Here is a 24418-nt window from a genome sequence, read left to right on the forward strand (position 1 = left end):
AAAAGAAAAGAGAACCTAAGCAACCAACTGAAGGACCAATACAGTTGACAGTCAATTCTACAATTAAACCACTCTAAGTGGCATGTAAAACAAAAAAAATAAAAAAAAAAACTAGTAATTATTACTTTTTGGAACAGCACAAAAAAGACAAGAGTAAGTCAAAAGAGGTTTGAGGAAACCTGCATCTTACTTATTCCACTCTAAGTTTTATAAATTGTACCAGAAAGTCAGTCATCATATAAAACACAAAGTGACCTGGGCTATACTCAGTTTGGGTCCTTGCATACCATGGCATTAAATAACTCAAGTACAACAGATAACACAGATACCCATATCTGTATCAAGAAGCAAAGAAAAATGACAATTTGTTAAAAATGAGAAAATATATTAAAGCCTGGTAAAAATCAGTCAATTTTTCATAACACTTAAATAGCATTTATACTACTGTATAATTTTCGTAACTCAGCAATGCTATATATTCATCTGCTACAATGCAAAAAATATTAGGAGCATATCAAGCACAATGTTATAGGGGAAATTTTTAATAGCATGGGTTTTTAATATATTAAAATGTGATTAAAATTGTAAGTTTATTTATGTTGGCTAACTGAATTTAAATTTTTAAAAAATGATGTTTATAGCTCTCTATACTTGTTTGGTAAGAAAACCTGATCTAAATCTTTAAAGCAAAGTGCCAACTAATAACATGGTGTTAAACTTGTATTCCACTAACTTTGACTTTTTGCTGCATAAAAATAACATGAATCCTATAAAGCATTTTAATGTGTAGCTGAAGTTTTGTTGTGAAAGGTGTGCAAATACACACAGGATCTCACATAGATAAAGCTTTATAACTAATATTTAAAGGTTTAAATTCGGTAAATTTAAAAATAATTAGTCCTAGTTGTAATTTATTTTACAAAATGATTAAAACTTTATTTTAAATAGCTGTGCCTCTATTTAATCAGGAATTTTATTAGTATTAACTACTTGACAGAGCTCAGTGACAGAGCAATAATTAAGAATTAAAACAAAATTTTGGGGATGCCTGGGTGGCTCAGTCAGGTGAGCAACCAACTCTTGATTTTGGCTCAGGTCATGATCTCTGGATCATGGGATCAAGCCCCGTGTGGGGATCTGAGCTCAATGGGGAGCCTATTGAGATTCTCTCTCTCCCTCTGCCCTCCCCCAATCGCGCAGGTGCGATCTCGCTACTCTCTCTAAAATAAATAAACAATAAATCTTTTTTAAAAAATTAAACCAAAATTTTAATAAAGCATCTATGAAACTGTAAAACAACTGATTTATAAAAATTGAGATCTACAAGCTTAACTTATATATAACTTCTTAGAAAAGTCAATAGTGCAAAAAGTGAAAAATGCATACACTGTTGCATAGGTATACATTTTCAAGAGACCTAAGAATGTTTTCACGGAAGATATTTTGAAATAGGCTTCAAGTCAGTTTGGTGGCTGGGAAAGAAGCTTACTTAAAAGTAAATAAAATCAATGATAATGGATTTCACAATCTAAGACTTTGTCATTTTGAGAGAGCAACTGCCATATGATGGTTAGGAGCCTGTTTTGGATATCTCTGCCACTCACTGATACCTATTTGAGTTTGAGAAAGTATTTAAAGGTCACTTTCCTAGACAGTAAAACAAGAATAATAGTTGTTTTTATATTACTGGGTAACTGTATGGGTTGAACGAGATGATGCAAAAACTGTTAACAATGACAAGAATCCATTATTATTCTGATTATAAACAATTTGTTAAAACATACTACCATCAAATTATGAAAACAGTGATACAGTTTTATAAACTTTTTTTCATAGCCCTGCAATCAAAAATATTCTGAGTTAAAATGTTCTGTTAGGATAAGCTGATTTTATTCACACAAATAGACTTTTTTAATATTCTGTCAAAAAACATGTATGTTATTTTTTTCCACTGACTTATGACATCATAAGTTTGTTTCCACTGAAAAATTCCCAGCTGTAATATAAAAGACATTTAAGATTTCTCATATTTGTGTTAGGGAATATTCTATCTTTGTTGATATGAAATTTGTTTACATGTAACTCACCATAACTTTGATAGGTAACACTGGTAAATAGATACTTATAACAACAGTATCAGCACACTCAACAAAAAATAGATACACTCTAGTCTTTTTGAGACAGACCCTACTTTCATATTTTTATAAAATATCCTGACTCTCTGGGACTTAAATCTTCAAACTATACCAAAATAATGGAGCTGAGAGTTTTCAATCAATAGGCAAAATCCCTGTCCCAAGAGAGCTCACAGAATGGTATAAGAAACAGACACATAAAATAAACAAATACAATACTACAATACCAATGCTACAATAAGGCTGTTACAGGGAGTTCTTAGGTGAAAGAGGTACTGAAAGGCAGGTTTCAAGAGGTGGTGATTAGATTAGTTAAGTAAACAAGGAATTCACCAAGCTAGCAAGGGTAGAAAAGAGAAAGACAATCCAAGCTTCTCCACAGCACACATGCAGAAGAAAGCACATAAAACACATCACATTCCAGCAAATTCAAGTAAATCATTAACAAAAAACAGAATGCATAGAAGGAAACAGCAGAAAAAACTGACCAGAATCCACCAAAACACCAAAAGTTTCCTAAGCCAGAACTTACAGTAGCAACATTTTTAAAGTAGTTAAATTGCAGCCAGAGCTGTTGCTAATACATAGTCTACCTCACCTGCCAAGGCAAGTCTCTCCACAGAAGAATCCGTTTTCATCCCCGGTCCCAGAAACAACTTGGACACAGTTTCTATGTCTCTTTGCTGGCTTCCCTTCCCCTATGCCCTGCTACTGGAAGTGACTCATCCTAATTCCCAAGTAAATAAAAAGGAAAAAAAAAAAAAAAAGTCAAAAGAGCAAAGGAATTTGCCTTCCACACGCTCTTGCCTTCTAGGAGAAATAGGACTACCTCTCCATATCTCTAACTAAAACAAACCATATAACTTCAAATTGGACTATAACCTAAGGTTGTCCAAGCAAAATCACTACCCAAGGATCAAATTGTTCTAATTGCCTACCAATTAAGGAAAAATTTAAGTTCCTACCTCATATAAACAAAAATAAATTCCATAGTATTAAAATGTAAAACATAAAAATATGACAAAAGCACAAGAAAATTTGGCTAAATATCTGTCACAATCCTGTAAGACAAACGACTTTTCTAAATAAGAAGGGAACCCTAAAAGTCATAATGGGATAAACTGACAGATTTAATAACATAAAAAGGGGGGTGGGGGGATGGGTTAGCCCAGTGATGGGTATTAAAGAGGGCACATATTGAATGGAGCACTGGGTGTTATACTCAAACAATGAATCATGGAACACCACATCAAAAACTAATGATGTAGGGGCGCCTGGGTGGCTCAGTCTTAAGCGTCTGCCTTCGGCTCAGGTCATGATCCCAGGATCCTGGGATCGAGCCCCGCATCGGGCTCCCTGCTCCGCAGGAGGCCTGCTTCTCCCTCTCCCTCTCCCGCTGCTTGTGTTCCCTCTCTCGCTGTGTCTCTCTCTGTCAAATAAATAAATAAAATCTTCAAAAAAAAAAACAACTAATGATGTAATGTATGGTGATTAACATAATAAAAAAAAAATGTATAACTCCCATACCAGCAAGACATACCATAAATGATGCTTAAAAAGTCTACAAACTGGAGAAATACTTGCAACATGTAAGGAAAAACTGTTTACATCCATAAAACACAAAGATAATAAAAATAAATTTTTTTTTAAATTTCATTATGTTAATCACCATACATTACATCATTCGTTTTTGATGTAGCGTTCCATGATTCACTGTTTGCGTATAACACCCAGTGCTCCATTCAGTACGTGCCCTCTTTAATACCCATCACCAGGCTAACCCATCCCCCCACCCCCTCCCCTCAAAATAAATTTTTTAAATCCAAAAAAAAAAAAGGGCAAATGTACTCACAATCGACTCCCAATTTGAGTAAACACATCTGCTCAAAAAACTAATGTCTAAAGAAATAAAAATTTGAATTCCAGTGAAATGTAATTTACCACACTAAACTGATAAAGATGGTAAAACTGATCATGTAAGTATTGGCAAGGATGTAGGAAAATGGGTGCAAACTCTACCGATGCAAACAGAACTTGGACAAACTTTCTGGTGAGCAAACTGGCAATACTGGTTAAAGTTTCAATTGCAGGGGACCTGGGTGGTGCAGTCGATTAAACCTCCGACTCTTGGTTTCGGCTCAGGTAGTGATCTCAGGGTTGTGAGATCGAGTCCCATGATGGGTTCTGTGCTCAGTGTGGAATCTGCTTGACTTTCTCTCCCTCTGCCCCTCCCCCCTGCACACATGTAAAATAAATAAGTAAATCTAAAAAAAAAGTTTCAATTGCCTCTATCTTTAAAACAGCAATTCTACATCTAGGTATTCATACTACAGGAAGACTCACATAAAATATACACAGTGACAATGTGCATAGCAAGACTGTAACTGAAGAACTATAAGGAAGCTAAATATGTATCTATCAATAATTATTGAGTTAAACTACAATGGGATGAGCAACCTTGAAAAGATGAGGTACAGAGCTTATGCACTGACATGGAAGATGTTACAAAGTGTTAAATGAAAAACAGCTAGGAGAGCTTACTGTCTGATCTCATTTTAATTTTTTTTTTTTTTTTAAATCAAACAGGCGCCTATGCATTAAAGAAGAAATGCAACTGGCAGGGAACAGAGAGAATCCTCACTTTTTTTTTCTTTGATTTTATTTATTTGTCAGAGAGAGAGAAAGAGAATGAGTGTATGCACTAGCAGGGGGAGCTGCAGGCAGAGGGAGAAGCGGGTTCCCCATTGAGCAGGAGGCCCGATGCGGGACTCCATCCCAGGACCCCGGGATCATGACCTGAGCTGAAGGCAGATGCTTAATGACTGAGCCACCCAGGTGTCCGGAGAATCCTCACTTTCTACTTTGTAGTACCACATTGTTTCACCTTTTCACAATGAATATGTATAAATATAACCTTTATATTTAAAGAAATTACAAAGCCATACCAAAAGTAGGGAACAGTTTACAGTGTAAAAGTTTCAGACTCTGCTATTGTCCTTTCTAGTCTTTACGGGGCTACCAAGTTTCTGAAAAACAAGAAGATGCTCAAGGATCTGATTCACAGCAGGCTGTAAGTGCCATGTCTACAATCCCTGACTTTTACAAATGAAGCCACCTTGGGATTTAAACACTGCTAAAATATGGTGTAGCCTTACCAACATTTGATATGGTCGGTCTTCTTAACTTTAGCCATTCTAACAGCTATGTAATGGTTATCTCACTGTGATTTTAATTTGCATTTCCCTATTGACTACACATGTTGAATTTTTTTACACACTACCTGTATTTATCCTGTAATGAAGCATCCATCTGAATATTTTACCCATTTTATAATTGGGTTATTTTTCTTATTGTTTTATTTGAAAAGTTCTTTATATACTCTAAATATAAGTCATTATAGTCAGGTATACGTTTCGCAAAGATTTTCTCCCAGAATGTGGTATCTCTTTTCATTTTGTTACTAGTGTCTTTTGAAGAGCAGACTTTAATTTTAATAACATCTAGTTTATCAATTTGTCCATTTATATATTGTGCTCCTGGTGTTGTATCTAAGAAATCATTACCTAGTTAAGGTCTCAAAGATTTTCCCCTATGTTTTCTTTTGGAAGCTTTATAGTTTTAGGTTGCACATTTAGGTCTCTGGGCCATTTTGAACTAATTTTTGCACATAGTGCAAAATATGGATTCAATTCCATTTTTTGTAGATCAATGTGCAGTGCTCAAGCCCTATTTGTGAAAAATGCTATTATTTTTTCCACTGTATTGCTTTTTATGGCTTTGTCAAAATCAGTTATCGATATGTAAGTGGGTTTTTATTTCTGGCCTAGCTCTTATGTTTCACTGATCTATTTGCCTATTTTTATGCCAATGCTGCTTTTACTGTAGCTTTATAGTATTTCTTGAAATTAGGTAGTGTTGGCCCCACAACACTGTTCTTTTTCACACCTGTTTTGGCTATTCTAAGTTCTTGCATTTACATATGAATTTTATTTTAGGCAAAAATGCCTGCAAGGATTAGGGAAGAATTCCCTTGAATCCTCAGACTAACTGGGTAAAAATCACCATTTTAACGAAGTTGAGTTTTCCAACTCATGTACAGGTTATACAGTTAATTCTCAATATTGAAATAAAAACATCTCCATGATAATTGTGTTTTATAATGTCCCCATAAACAGTGAATTATCAAATATTAAACCATTGCTACTAGGGGAAAGACGGGTTCCTACAGACCTCTAGTTGTAACATTTTTCTCAATCAATATATAACCTTGTTTTTCGTGTGTTTCTGCTTATAGATCCCCTACTTAGTATATATCGTTGATTCATTAACACTGAACTCGGAGCTGACAACACTCTAACTCCTGCCTGAACAGAGCTTATCTAAATACATGTACTTTCTCCATAAGGCACATCCAAACTTTCTTGTGCTTAGGAATACTACCCAGCACTTCAGCATCATGCTTAGGAGACATTTTAAACAGCTAAATCACCGACAAAAAACACCAAAATGCTAAAAATGTGGCACTACACAGAGCAAGAAAAGGACACTTGCTTAATGCATGAGGGCTAAAACAAGACAATAAAATGTTCATCCTCAGTTTGGACTGTGCACATCAGGCAACTCAAATTTTGTGCCACTTTGCAAAGCACTGCAAATACTGATTTGGGGAATTACAAATAAATTTTAGCAAAAAATTCAATTCAAAATACAGAATCTGTATCAATTGTATCTCTCAATGTATTTAGGGATCCTTCAACAGTATTTTGTAGTTTTCAATTTTCTTTAACATATTTTGTCAGATTTATCATATTTCATATTTTTATATTTATTAAATGGTAATTTTTATTTAAATTTCTGATTGCTCCTTGCTACTTTACAGAAACCCACCTGATTTTTGTATATTAATCTTATATACTTCAACCTTAGTAAACTCATTCAATTAGTGGTAATAGAATTCTGTTAAATTTTCGACATAGACAATCAGGCCATCTGTGAATAAGGACAGTTTTATTCCTTCCTTTCCCGTGTGAATAACATTTATTTATTTTTTCTTCCCTGATTGCACTAGCTAGAACCTCCAGGACAATGTTGACTAAGACTGGTGAAAGTAAACATCTCTATCTTGATCCTGATTGTATAAAGAAAGTATTCAATCTTTCGCCAGTAAGTACAATGTCAGTAAATGAGGTTTGTCATGAATGTCCATTAACAGATTGAGGAACCTCACTTCTATTCCTAGTTTGCTCAAGGGTTTTTTTTTTTTTTTTAAATCAGGAATGTTTATTGGATTACTCAAATGATTTTTCTGCATCTACTGAGATGATCATGATTTTTACTTTTCAGTTTGTAAATATGATTAATTATACTGTTTTTTTTAAAGATTTATTTGTCAGAGAGAGAGAGAGCACAAGCAGGGGGAGCGGCAGGCAGAGCAGGCAGAGGGAGAAGCAGGCTCCCTGCTCAGCCTGATGCTGGGATCATGACCTGAGCCGAAGGCCAATGCTTAACCGACTGAGCCACCCAGGCATCCCAATTTTTTTTTGATTGTTAAACCAACCTTGCATTCCTGGGATAAACACCAAGTGGTCATGATATATTAACCTTTTAATACACTGTCGAATTTGATTTGCTGAAATTTGGTTTAGATTTTTGTATCTATGCTCACAAGTAGGTAGTATTCTGAAGTTTACTTATAATGTCTTTGCCTGGTTCTGGTTTCCCAGCATAGGCTTTGGAAAATATTCCATCCACTTCAAATATTTTTAAAAAGTTAATGTAGAATTGATATTATTTCTTCCCATAGTGTTTTATATAATTCGCCAGTGAAACTATCTAGACCTGGAGTTTTCTTTGTAAGCAGATTTTTAACTACAATTTCAATTTATTTACTAGATAGAGGGCTATTCAGATTATTATTTTCTTCTGCTTCCTTTGGGATTAATTTACTCTTCTTTTTCTACTCTGAAATCATCTGAATGAAACTGAACTCATTTATTTGAGATCTTTCTTCTTTTCTAATATAGACATTTAGAGCTATAGATTTCCCTCTAAGTACTGTTTTAGCAGCATCTTGAATATGTTGTTTCTGTTCCCATTCAATTTAAAATATTTCCCAATTTCCCGTTTGATTTCTTCTTCTAACGATGGATTACTTATAAGCATGCTATTTAATTTCCAAATATTTGGGAATTTTTCCAAGGATCTTTCTATTAATGATTTCTAATTTAATTCCACTGTGGTCTGAGATTCTTCTTTATGAACTGAATCCTTCTGAATTTATGGAGACTTCTTTTATGGCTCTATCTTGGTAAACACAGTCAGTCTTGGTAAATGTTCTGTGTAAACTTCTGAACAAATGTGTCTTCTGCTCTTCTTGAGTACAGTATTTTGTAAATCTAGTTAGGTCAAGTCGGTTGACAATAGTATCCAACTCAACTGTATCTTTGGTAATTTTCTGTCCACTTATTATACCAATTATTGAGAGGCATTACTGAAATCTGACTATAATTATGAATTTCTCCTTGCATTTCTATTAATTTTGTTCTGTATGTTTTGAAGTTCAGTTATTAAGTGCATAAACATAAAACCTCTTATGTCCTCTTAATTAACTGACCCCATTATTGTTATGAAATGACTTTCTTTGTCCCAGATAATACTGAAATCTCCTTTGTCTGAAACTAATAAACTCATTCCAAGTTTCTTTCTAATAGGTTACCATGTTATATCATTTTCCACGTTTTACTTTTAACCTATTTGTGTATACAGTTAACAGTGCTTCTTGTAGGCAAGTAATACGGCTGGATCTTGCTTTTGATTCAATCTTGGCCTTTAAGTTGGGGTGCTTAGAATATTATCTTTGTTTATATTTAATGTGGTTATTCATTAGAACATTCCATCTTACTCAGTAGAACATATCATCTTGCTATTTGTATTTGTCCCAGCTGACCTTCTTTCCCTTTTCATGTTGTCATGACTTCTGTTGGATTGTTTTGTTATTATTAAATTCTATCTACTTTTCTTCGCTTATTATTTATGACTCTGTTTTCCTATTTTAGTGAGTTTACAATACATATCTTTAATTTATCACAGTCTACCTTTAAGAGATATCACACCACCTAGTGTAGAGCATAGGAGTCTTATAATATGCTTCCTTTTCTTCCTTGGCCTTTAAGCTACTGTTATCATGCATTTTACTTTTATGGATGCAATAAACCATACAGTATCTTGTTAATATTTTGACTTTAAAAAACTACATTTTAAAGAGATTAAATAAGAAACAAATTCTATATATTTACCCTAGTTACCATTTCTTGCGTTTTTTGTTTTGTTTTTTTTTTAATTCAACTGGCATCATTTTCCTGCTGTCTGAAGGACTTTAAAATTTTCCTGAAGTGTGGGGGGTGGGGGGAGAAGCATTGAATTTCTTCAGCTTTTCTGAAGCAGCATCTTGAATATGATGAATTTTTTCACATTGGTTTCTGAAACATATTTTTGCCAGATATAGAATTCTAGGGAGATTATTTTTTCATCTTTCAGTACCTTAAAGATGCTATTCCACTGTTTTCTTGCTTATATTATTTCTGACAAGAAATCTAATGTCATCTTTATCTTTGCTCCTATGCACACAACTTGATCTTGTCTTTTTTTTTTTCTGACTGCTTTTAAGATTTTCTCTTTATTACTTGTATTTGGTAATTTGATTGTGATGAGCCTTGGTGTAGTTTCCTTTATATTGCTTATACTTGGTAGCTCATTCAATTTTTTAGAGTTTCATCTTAAAACTTATTTGGAAAGTTTTGGTTTATGGTTTCATCTTAATGAAACGTTTTTGGCCACTATTTCTGGAAATACATCTTTATGTAAATGGCCTCCTTTAGGAACTCTACTTATATATTTGATTGTTTGAAGGTATCCTGCAACAAACTGATGTTTTCTCCCTCTTTCTTCTCTGTATGTTTCTATTGGATAGTTTCTATTGCTATGCCTTCAAGTTCATTAATCTTTTTCCTGCAATGTCCTATCTGCCATTTATCTCATCTAGTGTATTCTTCGTCTCAGATGTAGTTTTCATCTTTAAAACTTCTACATGGATCTCTTTGCATCTTACATGTTTCTCACTTTCTGAACATATGGAATATAATTACAACAAATACTTTTAACATTCTCTGCTAATTCTATCATCTGTGTCAATTCTGTGTCCCTATGGTTATTTTCATGATGGGTTGTTTTTTGGGTCCTGTGCATATATGGGAATCTTTAACTGAATGACATGCACTATGAATTTCAACTTGTTGTATGCTGGTATTTCCCACTCCTACAAATCTTCCTGAACTTTGTCCTGGGATGCAGTTAAGTGACTTGGAAATATTTTGTTCTCTTGCTTTTATAATTTGTGACTCAGTTCCACAGCAACAACATCTCCTCAACCAGGGGAATGTGCCAAACTCCACAACTCAGTTCTCACTGCCTGTGCCATAACCTGGTGAGTCTCTCAATGCAGCAGAGGCAATTGCAGGGCTCACTTCACTTGTTTCTCACCACTCAGGGATCACTGACCATCACTGCCTCACATGCAGTGTCTTCAGAACTACTGTTTGGTGTACTTTGTTTGTGGAGCAGGGGATTGTTTCGTGATGAGTATAAATACAGGCCCTATTACTACATATGAGCCAGATGCAGACCATCCTTGTACTTTTAGTCTATTTTTACCTTTATACTCCAAATAAGTTTCCTGACATCATATACTTGAGTATTACTTTTTTAGCCAATCTGAGTATCTTTACTTTTTAACTAGGTTATTTATATCATTTATATTTAATTTAATTATCAAAAAAGTAAGATTTAAATTTACTATTTTACTATTTTTGTCCCATCTCTTGTTTATTCCATTCTTCATCTTTGCCTACCTTCTTGTGGACCGATTAGTTTTTAATATTCAATTTCATCTCCCCCATGGGCTTATATGTTATTTTTCTTTATTTTTTATTAGCAAGTGCTCTTAAGTATACAAAGCCTACACTCAAATACTATACCACTTTGTGTACAGTACAGGCACCTAACAATACTATACTGACTTTCCCCTGTACCATTCTTTATGATACTGACATCAGTCAATCTATTTCCATGTATGCTATAAGCCACCAACTCACTGTTATCTTTGCTTTAAATAATCAACTATCTTTTGAAAAGTTTAAAAAGGAAGAAAATATCTTTTATATTTACCCCATATTTTACCATTTCTTGCACTCTTCATTCCTCTTCACAGATCCAAATTTCTACCTGTTAATATTTTCCTTTTGCCTAAGTAACTTCCTTTAGGATTTCTTGCAGTGCAAGTCTGCTGAAAATAAATTCTTTGACTTTGCTTCTCAAGAGTTGTTTCCAGGGGTGCCTCGGTGGCTCAGTCAGTTACGCATCTGCCTTCAGCTCAGGTCATGATCCCAGGGTTCTGGGATCAAGTCCTGCACTGGGCTCCTTGCTCAGCAGGGAGCCTGCTTCTCTTTCTGCCTGCCACTCCCCCTCCCTCTCTCTCTCAAATGAATGGATAAAGTCTTCAAAAAAAAAAAAATGTTGGGGCGCCTGGGTGGCTCAGTTGGTTAAGCAACTGCCTTCAGCTCAGGTCATGATCCCGGGGTCCTGGGATCGAGTCCCGCATCGGGCTCCCTGCTCTGCGGGGAGCCTGCTTCTCCCTCTCCCACTCCCCCTGCTTGTGTTCCCTCTCTCACTGTGTCTCTCTCTGTCAAATAAATAAATAAAATCTTAAAAAAAAAAAAAAAAATGTTGTTTCCAGGGATGCCTGGGTGGCTCAGTCAGTTAAGCATCTGCCTTCGGCTCATGTCATGATCCCAGGGTCCTGGGATTGAGTCCTGCATCGGGCTCCTTGCTCAGCAGGGAGCCTGCTTCTCCCACTGCCTGCCGCTCCCCCTGCTTGTGTGCACACTCTCTTTTCTCTCTCTCTCTCTCACAAATAAAATCTTTAAAAAAAAAGTTGTTTCCATTGCAAATCATATACCTGGATAAGGGACTGATATCCAGAATATATAAAGAACTCTTACATCTCAACAACATCAAAAAAATAAATCCCAATTAAAAAATGAGCAAGGAACTTTGAATAGACATTTCTTCAAAGATGATACACAAACAGCCAACAGGCATATGAAAAGATACTAAATATCACTAATCATCAGAAAAATGCAAATCAAAACTACAATGAAATACCACTTCACACCCATTAGAATGACCATTAACCAAAAAAGAAAAGAAAAAGATGGAAGGAAGGAGAAGAAAAAGAAGTATTGGTAAGGATGTGGTTCCATATAAATTTCAGAATTATTTGGTCTAGCTTTGTCAAAAGGCCATTTGAATTTTGATAGGGATTGCACTGAATCAGCAGATTGCTTTGGGTGATATGGACATTTTAATATCAATTCTTCCAATCCATGAGTATGGTATTTATTTACATTTGTGTCCTCTTCAATTTCTTTCATGATGTCTTAGTTTTCATTGTATAGGTCTTAAACCTCCTTGGTTAAATTTATTCCTAGGTACTTTATTCTTTTTGATACAATTATAAATGAGATTGTTTTCTTAATTATTCTTGCTAATAACTCATTATAAAAACTCCATTTTGTATTCCATTAATTTACTGAATTCATTTATTAGTTGTAACAGGTTTTGGTGAAGTCTTTTAGGTTTTCTATAGCATCATGTCATCTTTAAGTGGTGGCAGTTTTACTTCTTCCTTTCCAATCTGGATGCCTTTTATTTCTTTTTCCTACCAATTGCTGTGGCTAGGATCTCCAACACTAGATTGAATAAAAGTGGTAAGAGTGGGCATCCTTGTCTTGTTCCTGATCTTAGAGGGAAAGCTTTCAGCTGCTTACCATTGAGTATGATGTGAACTGTGGGTTTACTACACATGGCCTTTGTTATGTTGAGGTACACTCCCTCTGTACCCACTTCATTTAGAGTTTTTATCAAAAATTTATGTTGAGGGGCAGCTGGGTGGCTCAGTCGTTAAGCGTCTGCCTTTGGCTCATGTCATGATCCCAGGGTCCTGAGATCGAGCCCCACATCGGGCTCCCTGCTCTGTGGAAAGCCTGCTTCTTCCTCTCCCACTCCCCCTGCTTGTGTTCCCTCTCTCGCTGTGTCTGTCAAATAAATAAAATAAAATCTTAAAAAAAAAAAAAAAAACAAGAAATCTTACCTTTAAAAAAAATGTATGTTGAAATTTGTCACATGCTTTTTCTGCATCTATAAAGATGATCATACAATTCTTTCCTTCATTTTGTTAATGTGGTGTATCATGTTGGTTGATTTGTGGATGTTGAACCATCCTTGCATCCCTCAAATAAATCCCACCTGATCTTGGTTTATTATCCTTTTAATGTATTATTGAATTCAGTTTGCTAATATTTTGTTAAGAATTTTTGCATCAATATTCATTAATGATACTGGCCTGTAATTTTTAAGAAATTTTTATGTGGTGTCCTTGTCTGGTTTGCTATCAGGGTAATGCCAGCCTCATAAAATGAGTTTGGAGGTACTACCTCCTCAATTTTTTGGAAGAGTTTGAGAAAGACAGGTATTAAATCTTTTTGAATGTTTGGTAGAAATCACCAGTGAAACCATCTGGTCTTAGACTTTTGCTTGTTGGGATGTTTCTGATTACTGATCAATCTCCTTAATAGTAATTGGTTCATTCAGATTTTCTATTTCCTCATGATTCAGTCCTAGAAGATTGTATGTTCCTAGGAATTTATCCATTTCCTCTAGGTTGTACAATTTGTTAGCATATATTTCTTGGTGGTCTCTTATGATCCTCTGTACTGTGCTGTCAGTTGTAATTTCTCTTTCAATTTATGATTTTGATTATTAGAACCTTCTCTTTTTTCTCGGCTAGTCTAACTAAAAGTCTGTCAACTTTATCTTTTCAAAGAACCAGCTCTTAGCTTTATTAATTTTTTCTATTGTTTCTCAGTCTCTAGTTCAATTTCTGCTCTGATCTCTATTATTTCTTTTTTTCTACTAACTTTGTCATTTATTCTTTTCTTTTTTTCCCTAGCTCCTTCAGGTGTAAAGTTAGACTGCTGGAGATTTTTCTTGTTTCTTGACGTAGTCCTGTACTACTATAATATTCTCTCTTAGAATTGCTCTTGCTATATCCCAAAGATTTTGGTATATCACAGTTCTATTTTCATTTGTCTCTCTGTATTTATTTCTTTGTTATCTTCAGTGACAAAAATGTTGAGTAGCATGTCATTTAACCTCCCCATTTTAGTGGTTTTTCAAGTTTTCTTCTTGTAATTGATTTCTAGTTTCATACCATTGTGATCAGAAGAAAATGCTCAAAAGAGTTTCAATCTTTTTTAATTTATTGAGGCTTAATTGGTGGCCTAACATGTGATCGAGCCTAGAGAATATACGATGTTCACTTGAGAATAATGTGTACTGTTGCTTTTTTTAATACTGTTTTTTTAATGTTTTATTTATTTATTCATGAGAGTCAGAGAGAGAGAGAGAGAGAGAGGCAGAGGCAGAGAGAGAGGCAGAGGCAGAGGGAGAAGCAGGCTTCCCGCCTAGCAGGGAGCCCAATGCGGGACTCAATCCCAGGACCCTGGGATCATGACCTAAAAAGACACTTAACCATCTGAGCCACCCAGGCACCCGTGTATTGTTGCTTTTGAATGGAATGTTCTGAATATATTAAGTCCATCTGGTGTCATTTAAGCTGATGTTTCCTTATTAATTTCCTGTTTGGATGATCTATTTGTTGATGTAAGTGAGGTGTTAAAGTCCCCTACTATTACTGTATTGCCATCAATTCCTCCCTTTCGGTCTGTTAATATTTGTTTTATATGTCTTGATGTTCCTATGTTGGATGCATACATATTTATTAATGTCATGTCTTGTTGGATTGACTCCTTTATCATTATGTAATGCCCTTCCTTGTCTATTATTACAATTTTTATTTTAAAGTCTATTTTGTTTGCTGTGAGTATAGCTATAGTATTTTCTTTTCTTTTTTTAATAAGCTCTACACCCAACACGGGGCTTCAACTCATGACCCTGAGATCAAGAGTGTCATGCTCCACCAACTGAGCCAGCCAGGCACCCCTCCAGCTTTCTTTTCATGCCTGTTTGCATAGAATAGTTTTCTCCATCACTTCATTTTTAGTCTGTGTACGTCCTTACTTCTGAAGTGAGTTTCTTGTCAGCAGCATATAGATAGGTATTGCTTTTTTTTAATCCATTCAGCCACTGTCTTTTGATTGGAGAGTTTAGTCTATTTACAGTACTGTAGTTATTTATAAGTCCGTACTTATTTCCATTTTGTTCATTGTTTTCTGGCTGTTTTCATAGTTCCTCTGTTCCTTTCTTCTTTCTCTTCCCTTGTGGTTTGATGGCTTTCTTTAGTGTTATGTTCAGATTCCTTTCTCATTTTCTTTTGTGTATTTGTTGTAAATTTTTGCTTTGCGGTTACCATGAGATTCATATAGAACTTACTATGCATAGAATGGGCTGCTTTGAGTTGATAGCAATTAAATTTGAACATATTCCAAACATATTTTCTTCACCCCTGCCCATGTTTTATATTTTTGATGTCACATTGACATCATTTTATGCAGCCCTTAACTATCACAGTTTTAGTCAACTTCATTATTTTTCTCTTTTCTTAAGCTTCATATTTGCTTTATAAGTGATTGATCCTCTACTTTTTTATTTTTTTAATTTGGGGGGCAGGGAGGAGCAGACAGAGAGGGAGAGAGAATCTCAAGCAGGCTCTACACTCAGTGCAGAGCCTGATGTGGGGCTCAATCTCACAACCCTGAGATCATGACCTGAGCTGAAATCAAGAGCTGGACGCTTAAATGACTGGGCCATGCAGGCACCTCTGATCCACTATTTTTAATATATATTTACCTTTTCCAGTGAGATTTTTACTTTCATACATTGTTATTAACACCATTTCTTTTCAGTTTAGATAAGTCCCTTTAAACATTTCTTATAAGGCTGGTTTAATGGTGATGAATTCCTTTAGCTTTTGATTATCTGAAAAATTCTTAATCTCTCCTTCAATTCTGAATGATAGCCTTGTCAAGTAGAGAAGTCTTGGTTGGAAGTTTTTTTTCCATTCAGCACTTTGAATATGTCATGCCACTTGCTTCTGTCTTGCAAAGTTTCTTCTGAAAACTCTGCTGATAGCCTTATGAGACTTCCCTTTTATGCAGTAAGTTGTTTCTCTCTTCCTACGTTTAAGGTTCTCTCTTTAACTTTTACCATTTTAATTATAATGTATCTTGGTGTGTATCTCTTTGGATTCATCCTATTTGGAATTCTCTGAGTCTCCTGGACCTGTACATCTATTTTGTTCTCCAGATTAGGAAAGTTTTCAGCCATTATTTCTTCAGATAAGTTTTCTGTCTCTTTCTCTCTCTTTTTTTTAAGATTTTATTTATTCATTTGAGACACAGAGATAGAGAGAGAGAGAGCATGAGCAGGGAGAGAGGCAGAGGGAGAAGCAGGCTCCCCGCCGAGCCAGGAGCCCGATGCGGGGCTCGATTCCAGGACCCTGGGATCATGACCTGAGCCGAAGGCAGATGCTTAACCATCTGAGCCACCCAGGCACCCCTCTCTTTTTCTTTCTAGGACACATATAAAGTGAATGTTATCCCACTTGATGTTGTCCCAAGGATCCCTTAAGTTATCTTCATTTTTTAAAATTCTTCTTTTCACTACTGTGTCTACATGAGTTCCATTGCTTTGTCATCAGCTGATCATCAGCTCAGTGATCCAATATTCAGTTCATCCAGTCTGCCTTTAAACCTGTCTAGTGTAGTTTTCAATTATTTCACTCTTCAGCTCCATAACTTCTGTTTGATCTTTCTTATATTGTCTCTTTATGAAGGATCGCACCGTGTTCATCTATTCTTCTCCCAAGTTCAGTGAGCATCTTTATGGCCATTAACTTTGAATTCTTTATCAGGCTGATATGCTTATCTCCATTTCATTCATGTCATTTTCTGATGTTTTATCTTGTTCTTTCATTTGGAACATATTCTCTGTCTCATTTTGCCTGGCTCTTGTTTGTTTCTATGGATCAGGCAAATCAACTACCTCTCCTAGTCTTGAAAGAGCAGCCTTGTGTAGGAGATGTCACATGCACCTCAAAAGCAAAATCCCCTCTGACCACCAGAGCTAGATCCCCTATGTGGACTGTATGCACTGTCTACTGTGATGGCACCATGTCTGCAGCATAGGGTGAGTGAAGCTGACACCTGGCTCAGCTGCAGCATGTGGCTGTGTGGAGCTTCCACCTGGCTGCAACATGTGATAATACTGTGGGAGTGGGCAGGGTTCTCAGCTGGATGTGCCCACTGGCTCTAGCAATTTGAGAGATAATTACAAAATGGTTCCCACCAGCACCAACATTAGCAGGATAGGATGAGGTCACAAATATGGCACCCACCAATGTCTCCATCTCCAGAGAAAGTCCCAACAGTTTCCTGCCTGACTGACAGATGCCTTAAAATTACTTAGTGGGTCTTCTTCACAAAGGCACTTTTCAAATTGGTATTTTTGTGCTGGTCCTGGGGTTGAGTATATGTGCGAACCCTTTAAGAGTGGGTTCTCCATTCCCTAGTTTTATGGTTTCTCTGGGTATAATCCCAGGTGGTTGTAAAAGCCTGTGGCTTGTTTCTCTTATACAGGACCTAAGGATTGGGATGCCTGTTGTGAAGCACTAACCTCCTGCTCCTCAGGAAAGTTTTGTATTTCTGAGTTCCCTCCTGATTGTGTATCACACCTGGGATGGGTGTTTTTACAAGATGATGTCTCTCTGCCTCTTCTCCCCATCTCAGTGCTATCTTTTTTGTCCTTTGTTGTAGAGGTTCTGTTCATCCGGTCTTGTGGTCTTTTTCAGAGGAAATTATTTCATATGTAGTTGTTTATTTGTTATGGGAGGAGCAAGCTCAGGATCTTCCTACATCACCATCTTGAACTCAACTTTTTTTTTTTTTGAGGTGAAATTGACATAACATCAAATTAAACATTTTTAAATGAACAAATCAGTGGCATTTAGTACATTCACAGTGTTGTGCAACTAACACCTCTATCTAGTTCCAAAACATTTTTATCACCCCAAAAAGAAACTCTGTACCCATTACACAGCTGCTCCCTATTTCCCTTACCCCTAGGCCCTGGCAAACACCAATCTGAGTTCTGTTTATATAGGGTTACTTATTATAGATATTTCATATAAATGGAATCATACAATATGTGACCTTTGTGTCTGACTTATTTCACTTAGCAAAATGTTTCCAAGGTTCACCACACTATAGCATGTATCAGTACTTCAGTTTTGTTTTGTTTATCTATATATAGCTGAATAATAGTCAGTGGTATTTGTATACCAAAATTTGTTTATCCATTCATCCATCTACAGGCATTTGGGCTGCTTCCATCATTTGGCTATTGTAAATAGTATTGCTATGAACAAGTGTGTACATATATCTGAGTACCTGTTTTCAGTACTTTTGGGTATACACCGAAGAGTGGAATAACTGGGTCATATGCTAATTCTATCTTTAATTTTTTAAAGAACTGCCACACTGTTTTCCACAGAAGGTTAACCATTTTACATTCCCACCAGCAATGTACAAGGATTTGTTTCTCCACATCCTTACCAACACTTGTTACTGTTTTTGTTTTTTATTCTAGCCATTCTAGTGGGCATGAAGTGGTATGTCATTGTGGTTTTCATGTGCATTTCCCTTATCATTAACAAGGTTGAGTATTTCTTCATATGCATATTAGCCAGGGTGCCTAGGTGGCTCAGTCAGTTGGGCGTCTGCCTTCGGCTCAGGTCATTATCTCAGTGTCCTGGGACCAAGCCCCACATCAGGCTCCCTGCTCAGCAGGGAGTCTGCTTCTCCCTCTCCCTCTACTGCTCTCCCTGCTCATACTCTCTCTTTCTAATAAATTTTTAAAAATCTAAAAGATAAAAAAATTTAAAATTTAAAAATTTTTAAAAATATGCACATTGGCCATTTGTATGTCTTCTTTAGAGAATTGTCAATTCAAGTCCTTTGCCCATTTCTTAGCTGGGTTGTTTGTAGTTTTGTTGCTGAGTTGTCAGGGTTTCAGTTCTTATATTTAGGTCACTGATCCATTTAGAGTTAATATTTTAACGTGGTGTGAGTAGGGATCCAAGTTTATTCTTTTGCATGTGGATATCTATTTGTCCCAAAACTATTTGTTAAAGAATTATTCTTTCTTGCATTGAGTGGTCGTTACCCTCTTGTCAAAGATCATTTGGAGATAGATAAATAGATATATGTTATATATAATAATATAATTTTTATACATTAGTTAATTTCTCTCAATTCTATTCCATTGGTTTATATGTCTATCCTTACAACAGTACCACACTGTTTTGACTACCGTAGCTTTATAATATATTTTGAAATGGGGAAGTATGAGTTCTCCAACTCTATTCGTTTTCAAGAACAGAGTTTTGGCTATTTGGGCCCACTACAATTTCATATGAATTAAAGAATATGATTTTCCAGTTCTGCAAAAAGGTCACCAGAATTCTGATAAAGATTGCATTTAATCTGTACCTTGTTTTGCATAGCATTGCCACCTCAACAGTATTAAGTCTTCCAATCTATAAACACAGAATGTCTTTCCATTTATTTAGGTCTTTAATTTCTCTCAACAATGTTTTATAGTTTTCAGTGTACAAATCTTTCAACTCCTTATGCTTTTGGACAATATTAAATGGCACAGTTTTCTTAGTTTCCTTTTGGATTGTTCACCACTGGTATACAGAAACACAATTTTATTTTGTGTGTTGATCTTATACCGACAATTTTTCTGAACTTGTGTATTAGCTCCAGTGTGTTTTTGTGGATTCTTTGGGGTATTCTATATATGGGATCATGTTGTCTACAAATAGAAATAACTATTTCTTCCTTCCTAATATGGATTTTCTCTTTCTTGCCTAACTTCTCTGGCTATAACTCCTACCACAATGTTGAATAGCAGTATGAAAATAGGCACACTTGGGGCGCCTGGGTGGCTTAGTTGGTTAAGCATCTGCCTTCAGCTCCGGTCATGATCCCACAGTTCCAGGATCGAGGCCCATGTTGGACTCCCTGTTCGCTGCTCAGTGAGGAGTCTACTTCTCCCTCTCCCTCTGCTCCTCCCCCCACTTGTGCTCTCTCTCTCTTGCTCACTCTCTCAAATAAATAAATATCTTTAAAAAGAAAAGAGGCACCCTTGTCTTATTCCTGATCATAAGGAAAAGTTTTCAGTCTTTCACTACTGGATGCTAGCTGTGGGTTTTCCATAAATCCCTTTATCATATTGAAGAATTTCCTTTCTCTTCCTAGTTCTAGAGTGTTTTTATTGTAATAGAAAATATAACAGGTGTTATATTTTGTCAAAAGTCTTCCATATTAACTGGTGATGTTTGTTTGTTTCCCTTCATCCTATTAATGCAGTGTGTATTACACTGATTAATCTTCCTATGTTGAACTGCTCTGGCATTCCCACCTGGACAAATTCCACTTGGTCATGGTATATAACCATTTAAATATACTGTTGGATTCAGCGTCTTAGTGTTTTGTTGAGGATTTTTGCAGCTATACTCATAAGGAATATGGATCTGTAGTTTTTGTATTGTTTCTCATGGTGTCTGGCTTTGGTATCAGAGTAATGTTGGTCTCATTGAGTTAGGAAGTATTCCCTGTCCTCCTATTTTGGGGAAGAGTCTGAGAGGAATTTGTGTTAATTCTTCTTTAAATGTTTGGTAGAATTCACCAGTAATGCCACCTAGTCCTGGACTTTTGTTTTGGAGGGATTTTTTATTATTATTATTAATTCAATCTGTTTGCTTGTTACAGGTCAGTTCGTATTTTCTATTGCTTCTTGAGTCAGTTTTGGTAATCTGTGTTTCTAGGAATTTGTCCATTTCATGTAGGTTATCCAATCTGTTGATATACAGTTGTTCATAGTATTCTCTTATAACCATTTTTATTTCTTTTAGGTCAGCAGCAATATCTCCACTTTCATTTCTAATTTTAGTTATAGGCGTCTTTGCTTTTTCCCTTTGTCAGTCTAGATAAAGGTCTGTCAATTTTGTTGATCTTCTCAAAGAACTAACTTTTGGTTTTACTGATTCTCTATATTGTTTCCTATACTCTGTTTCACTTATCTCCACTTTAATCTTTATTATTTCCTTTCTTTGGCTCGCTTTGGGTTTAATTTGCTCTCTTTTTCTAGTTTCCATAAGGTGAAAAATTAGATTTGAGTTCTTTGGAGTTCTTCTTTTTAAATATAAGTATTTACTGCTATAAATTTCCCTCTGAGCACTGCTTTTGCTGTATCTCATTATGTTATGCTGTGTTTTCATTTTCATTTGTCTGTTATTTTCTAATTTTCCCTGTGATTTCTTCTTTGACCTCCTGGTTATTTATGAGTATGTTGTTTAATTTTTACATATTTGTGAGTTTTCCATTATTCTTATTGACTTCCAGCTTCATTCCACTGTGACTGAAGATACTTTTATGATTTCAATTATTTAAAATGTTTTGAGATTTTGTGGTCTAATATATGGACTATCCCTTGTAGAATGTCTCATGTGCACTTGAAAAAACGTGTATTCTGCTCTTACTGGGTGTTTTGTGTATGTCTATTAAGTCTAACTGGCTTATAATGCTGTTCAAGTTCTCTACTTCCTTACTGATCTCTCTAGTTGTTATAACCCTTATTCAAGGTGAAACAACCATTGTAATTTTTGAATGAATGATTAAAACCATAAATTTTATTGTTGGATTCTGAATTGCGTTGCATTCCTCTAATGCTGGACTTTATTCTGGTGCACAGTTAAGTTACTTGGGATCACTTGAAGCCTTCCGAAGACTCTTCCCAATGCCACATGTATTACACGGTCTTTAGACTCTGGATAGTCTAGACAAAAACTATTAACACCTTGTATGAATTCTGGAAATTGTTTTCCAGTAGTTCTTTCCCTGACTTTGAGTAGGTCTTGTCATGCATCTACAGATCAGAACTCAGCCAAAACCTCAAGGAACACCTTCTGCAGATCTCTAAAATGTTTTCATGCTTGAGGTCACTTTTTTACTTACCTATATACTCAGCCCTCTTCCCCCAAGTCTCTTCTCTCTGGCACTCTGACCTGCAATTCTAACCATCTTGGCCTTCCCAAACACCCATCTTTGTTTCTTAATCTCAACAAAAGTGAGCTCTGTTTTGGTTCCTCCTCCTTGCACTGCAGCCTATAAACAACCTCTAGGCTCTACTGTAAACTGGTGTTAACAGAAGGGCTTACCTCATTTGTTTCCATTCTCTCAGGGATCAGTCCGATGCCACCTGCCATCCAATGTCTAAAAATCATTGTTTACATATTTATATGTTCTCAAGTTGTTTAAGAAGGAAGGGTATATTACTGCTGCATAACAAATTACCCCCAACTTAGCATCTTAAAAAACAAGCATTTATATTTCCACACAGTTTCTGAGGTTCAGCAATCAAGAATCAGCTTAGCTGGGTGGTTCTGGCTCAGGATATCTCATGAGGTTGCAGTCAAGATGTTGATGGGCCAGTGGTTTACAGCTGGAAACCTGACAAGGGCTGGGAGATCTGCTTCCAAGAAGGTTCAGTCACACACTGTTGGCTAGAGGTCTCAGTTCCTTGTTAGGTGTTGGCAGGAGGCCTCAATTTCTCACCACATGGACCTCTCCATAGAGCTATTCACAACATGGCAGCTAACTACTCTGAATGAGAAGGGGTGAGCGGGGAGAGGTGAGGGCAGCACAAAGGGAGAGAGAAGAGGCAAAAGCCACAGGTCTTTTATAACCTATCCTTGGAAGTGATCCATCACTTCCACCACATTCTACTGGCCACACAATGTGTGAAAGGATTATACAATGGCATAAATATCCGGAAGCAGGGATCATTAGGGCCATCTTGGAAGCTGGCCACACAGAGGAAAAATCCTGTTATGCCAACACAGCAGAAAGCCAAAGTCCTTCCTACATATTTTAACCTCCTTATGTTATTTTTTTTAATCCTCAAACTATAGACTGCATCCTACAGCTTCGAGAGAGATTGGCAGACTGTAGATTCTACTCCACAGCCAGACTTGGAGATAAAATAACTAAGAGTAAGTAGCAGCAGCTTTTAAGAGAAAAGAATAGAGTTCTTGGGGCCTATGGCAAGAAAGAGGAAAGCACTTACTGCAGACCTGGACTTGAAAAATGTCCAAGTGCTTTTCATTCCCCCAAACAACTACAACTACTCAACTCTAATGACCAACCTAAATGTCTGCCCTCCTTTCTCTTCAATCTCCAGAACCAGACAGCAATAGCAACAGCAATATTAATAGCAGTAGCAATAGTACCAGGGCCAATGCTAAGCATTTTGCCTTTGTTATTAGTTCAATTACTCCTCACAACAAACCTGTGAGATAGGTATCATTATCCCTTAAACTCTAGGCCTTAGTTTCTTTTTTTTTTTTTTTTTAAGATTTTATTTATTTGCGAGAGAGACAATGAGAGACAGAGAGCATGAGAGGGAGGAGGGTCAGAGGGAGAAGCAGACTCCCCACTGAGCAGGGAGCCCGATGTGGGACTCGATCCCGGGACTCCAGGATCATGACCTGAGCCGAAGGCAGTCGCTTAACCAACTAAGCCACTCAGGCGCCCCTCTAGGCCTTAGTTTCTTGATAATCCTACCCCAGCTTTACACTTTACAGTGTATCTTGGTACACCTTTATTCTTCCTACATAACACCTTGTTGCCTCTTGCCCTATAGTGTTCTCCTACTCTTGGGGCACTGAAATACTGTTTTGTCCTGCTTCTCCTCCCATTCCACTTGAGTCAGGCCTTAAAAAGATTTCTCTTAGCTCCCATGTTCCCAACAAAAACTCTTTCAAAGAAACCACCAGACTACAGAGACTTCCATTAATTCCCTCCTGCTGGGCTCTCCCAATACTACAGCTGCCTAATATAGACTTCCCCTTACACCCTGTAGAACACATGCCCTGTCAGTCTCTTTCATCAACTAATCCCAAAAACTTTGCCTTATTTCATTTAAAAATATTATTTCAGGGGCGCCTGGGTGGCTCAGTTGTTAAGCGTCTGCCTTCAGCTCAGGTCATGATCCCAGGGTCCTGGGATGGAGCCCCGCATCAGGCTCCCTGCTCAGCGGGAAACCTGCTTCTCCCTCTCCCGCTCCCCCTGCTTGTGTTCCCTCTC

The 24418-nt window shown here is 36.5% G+C and overlaps 1 protein-coding gene across 13 annotated transcripts in view; it reads right to left on the bottom strand.

The window, feature by feature from the left end:
• The window catches only part of STAU2 (staufen double-stranded RNA binding protein 2), a 311591-nt gene that overhangs the window by 275487 nt on the left and 11686 nt on the right, over positions 1-24418 (bottom strand). For 5 of the 13 annotated variants that reach the window (XM_081816127.1, XM_081816136.1, XM_081816131.1 and 2 more), the window contains exons 3-4: positions 22492-22546; positions 2734-2862 (exon numbers count right to left, since the gene is read on the bottom strand). The exons of 7 other annotated variants lie outside the window; for them this stretch is intronic. In XM_081816127.1, coding sequence (XP_081672253.1) covers positions 2734-2773 — 40 coding nt within the window. In that variant the 5' untranslated portion in view covers positions 2774-2862; positions 22492-22546. The remainder of the gene's footprint in view (positions 1-2733; positions 2863-22491; positions 22547-24418) is intronic. One more of the 13 variants, XM_081816128.1, reaches the window with a different exon arrangement.

The sequence above is a fragment of the Leptonychotes weddellii genome, chromosome 4 (genome assembly GCF_054177405.1).
Source record: "Leptonychotes weddellii isolate Sample4059 chromosome 4, ASM5417740v2, whole genome shotgun sequence".
Classification (NCBI taxonomy): Eukaryota; Metazoa; Chordata; class Mammalia; order Carnivora; family Phocidae; genus Leptonychotes; species Leptonychotes weddellii.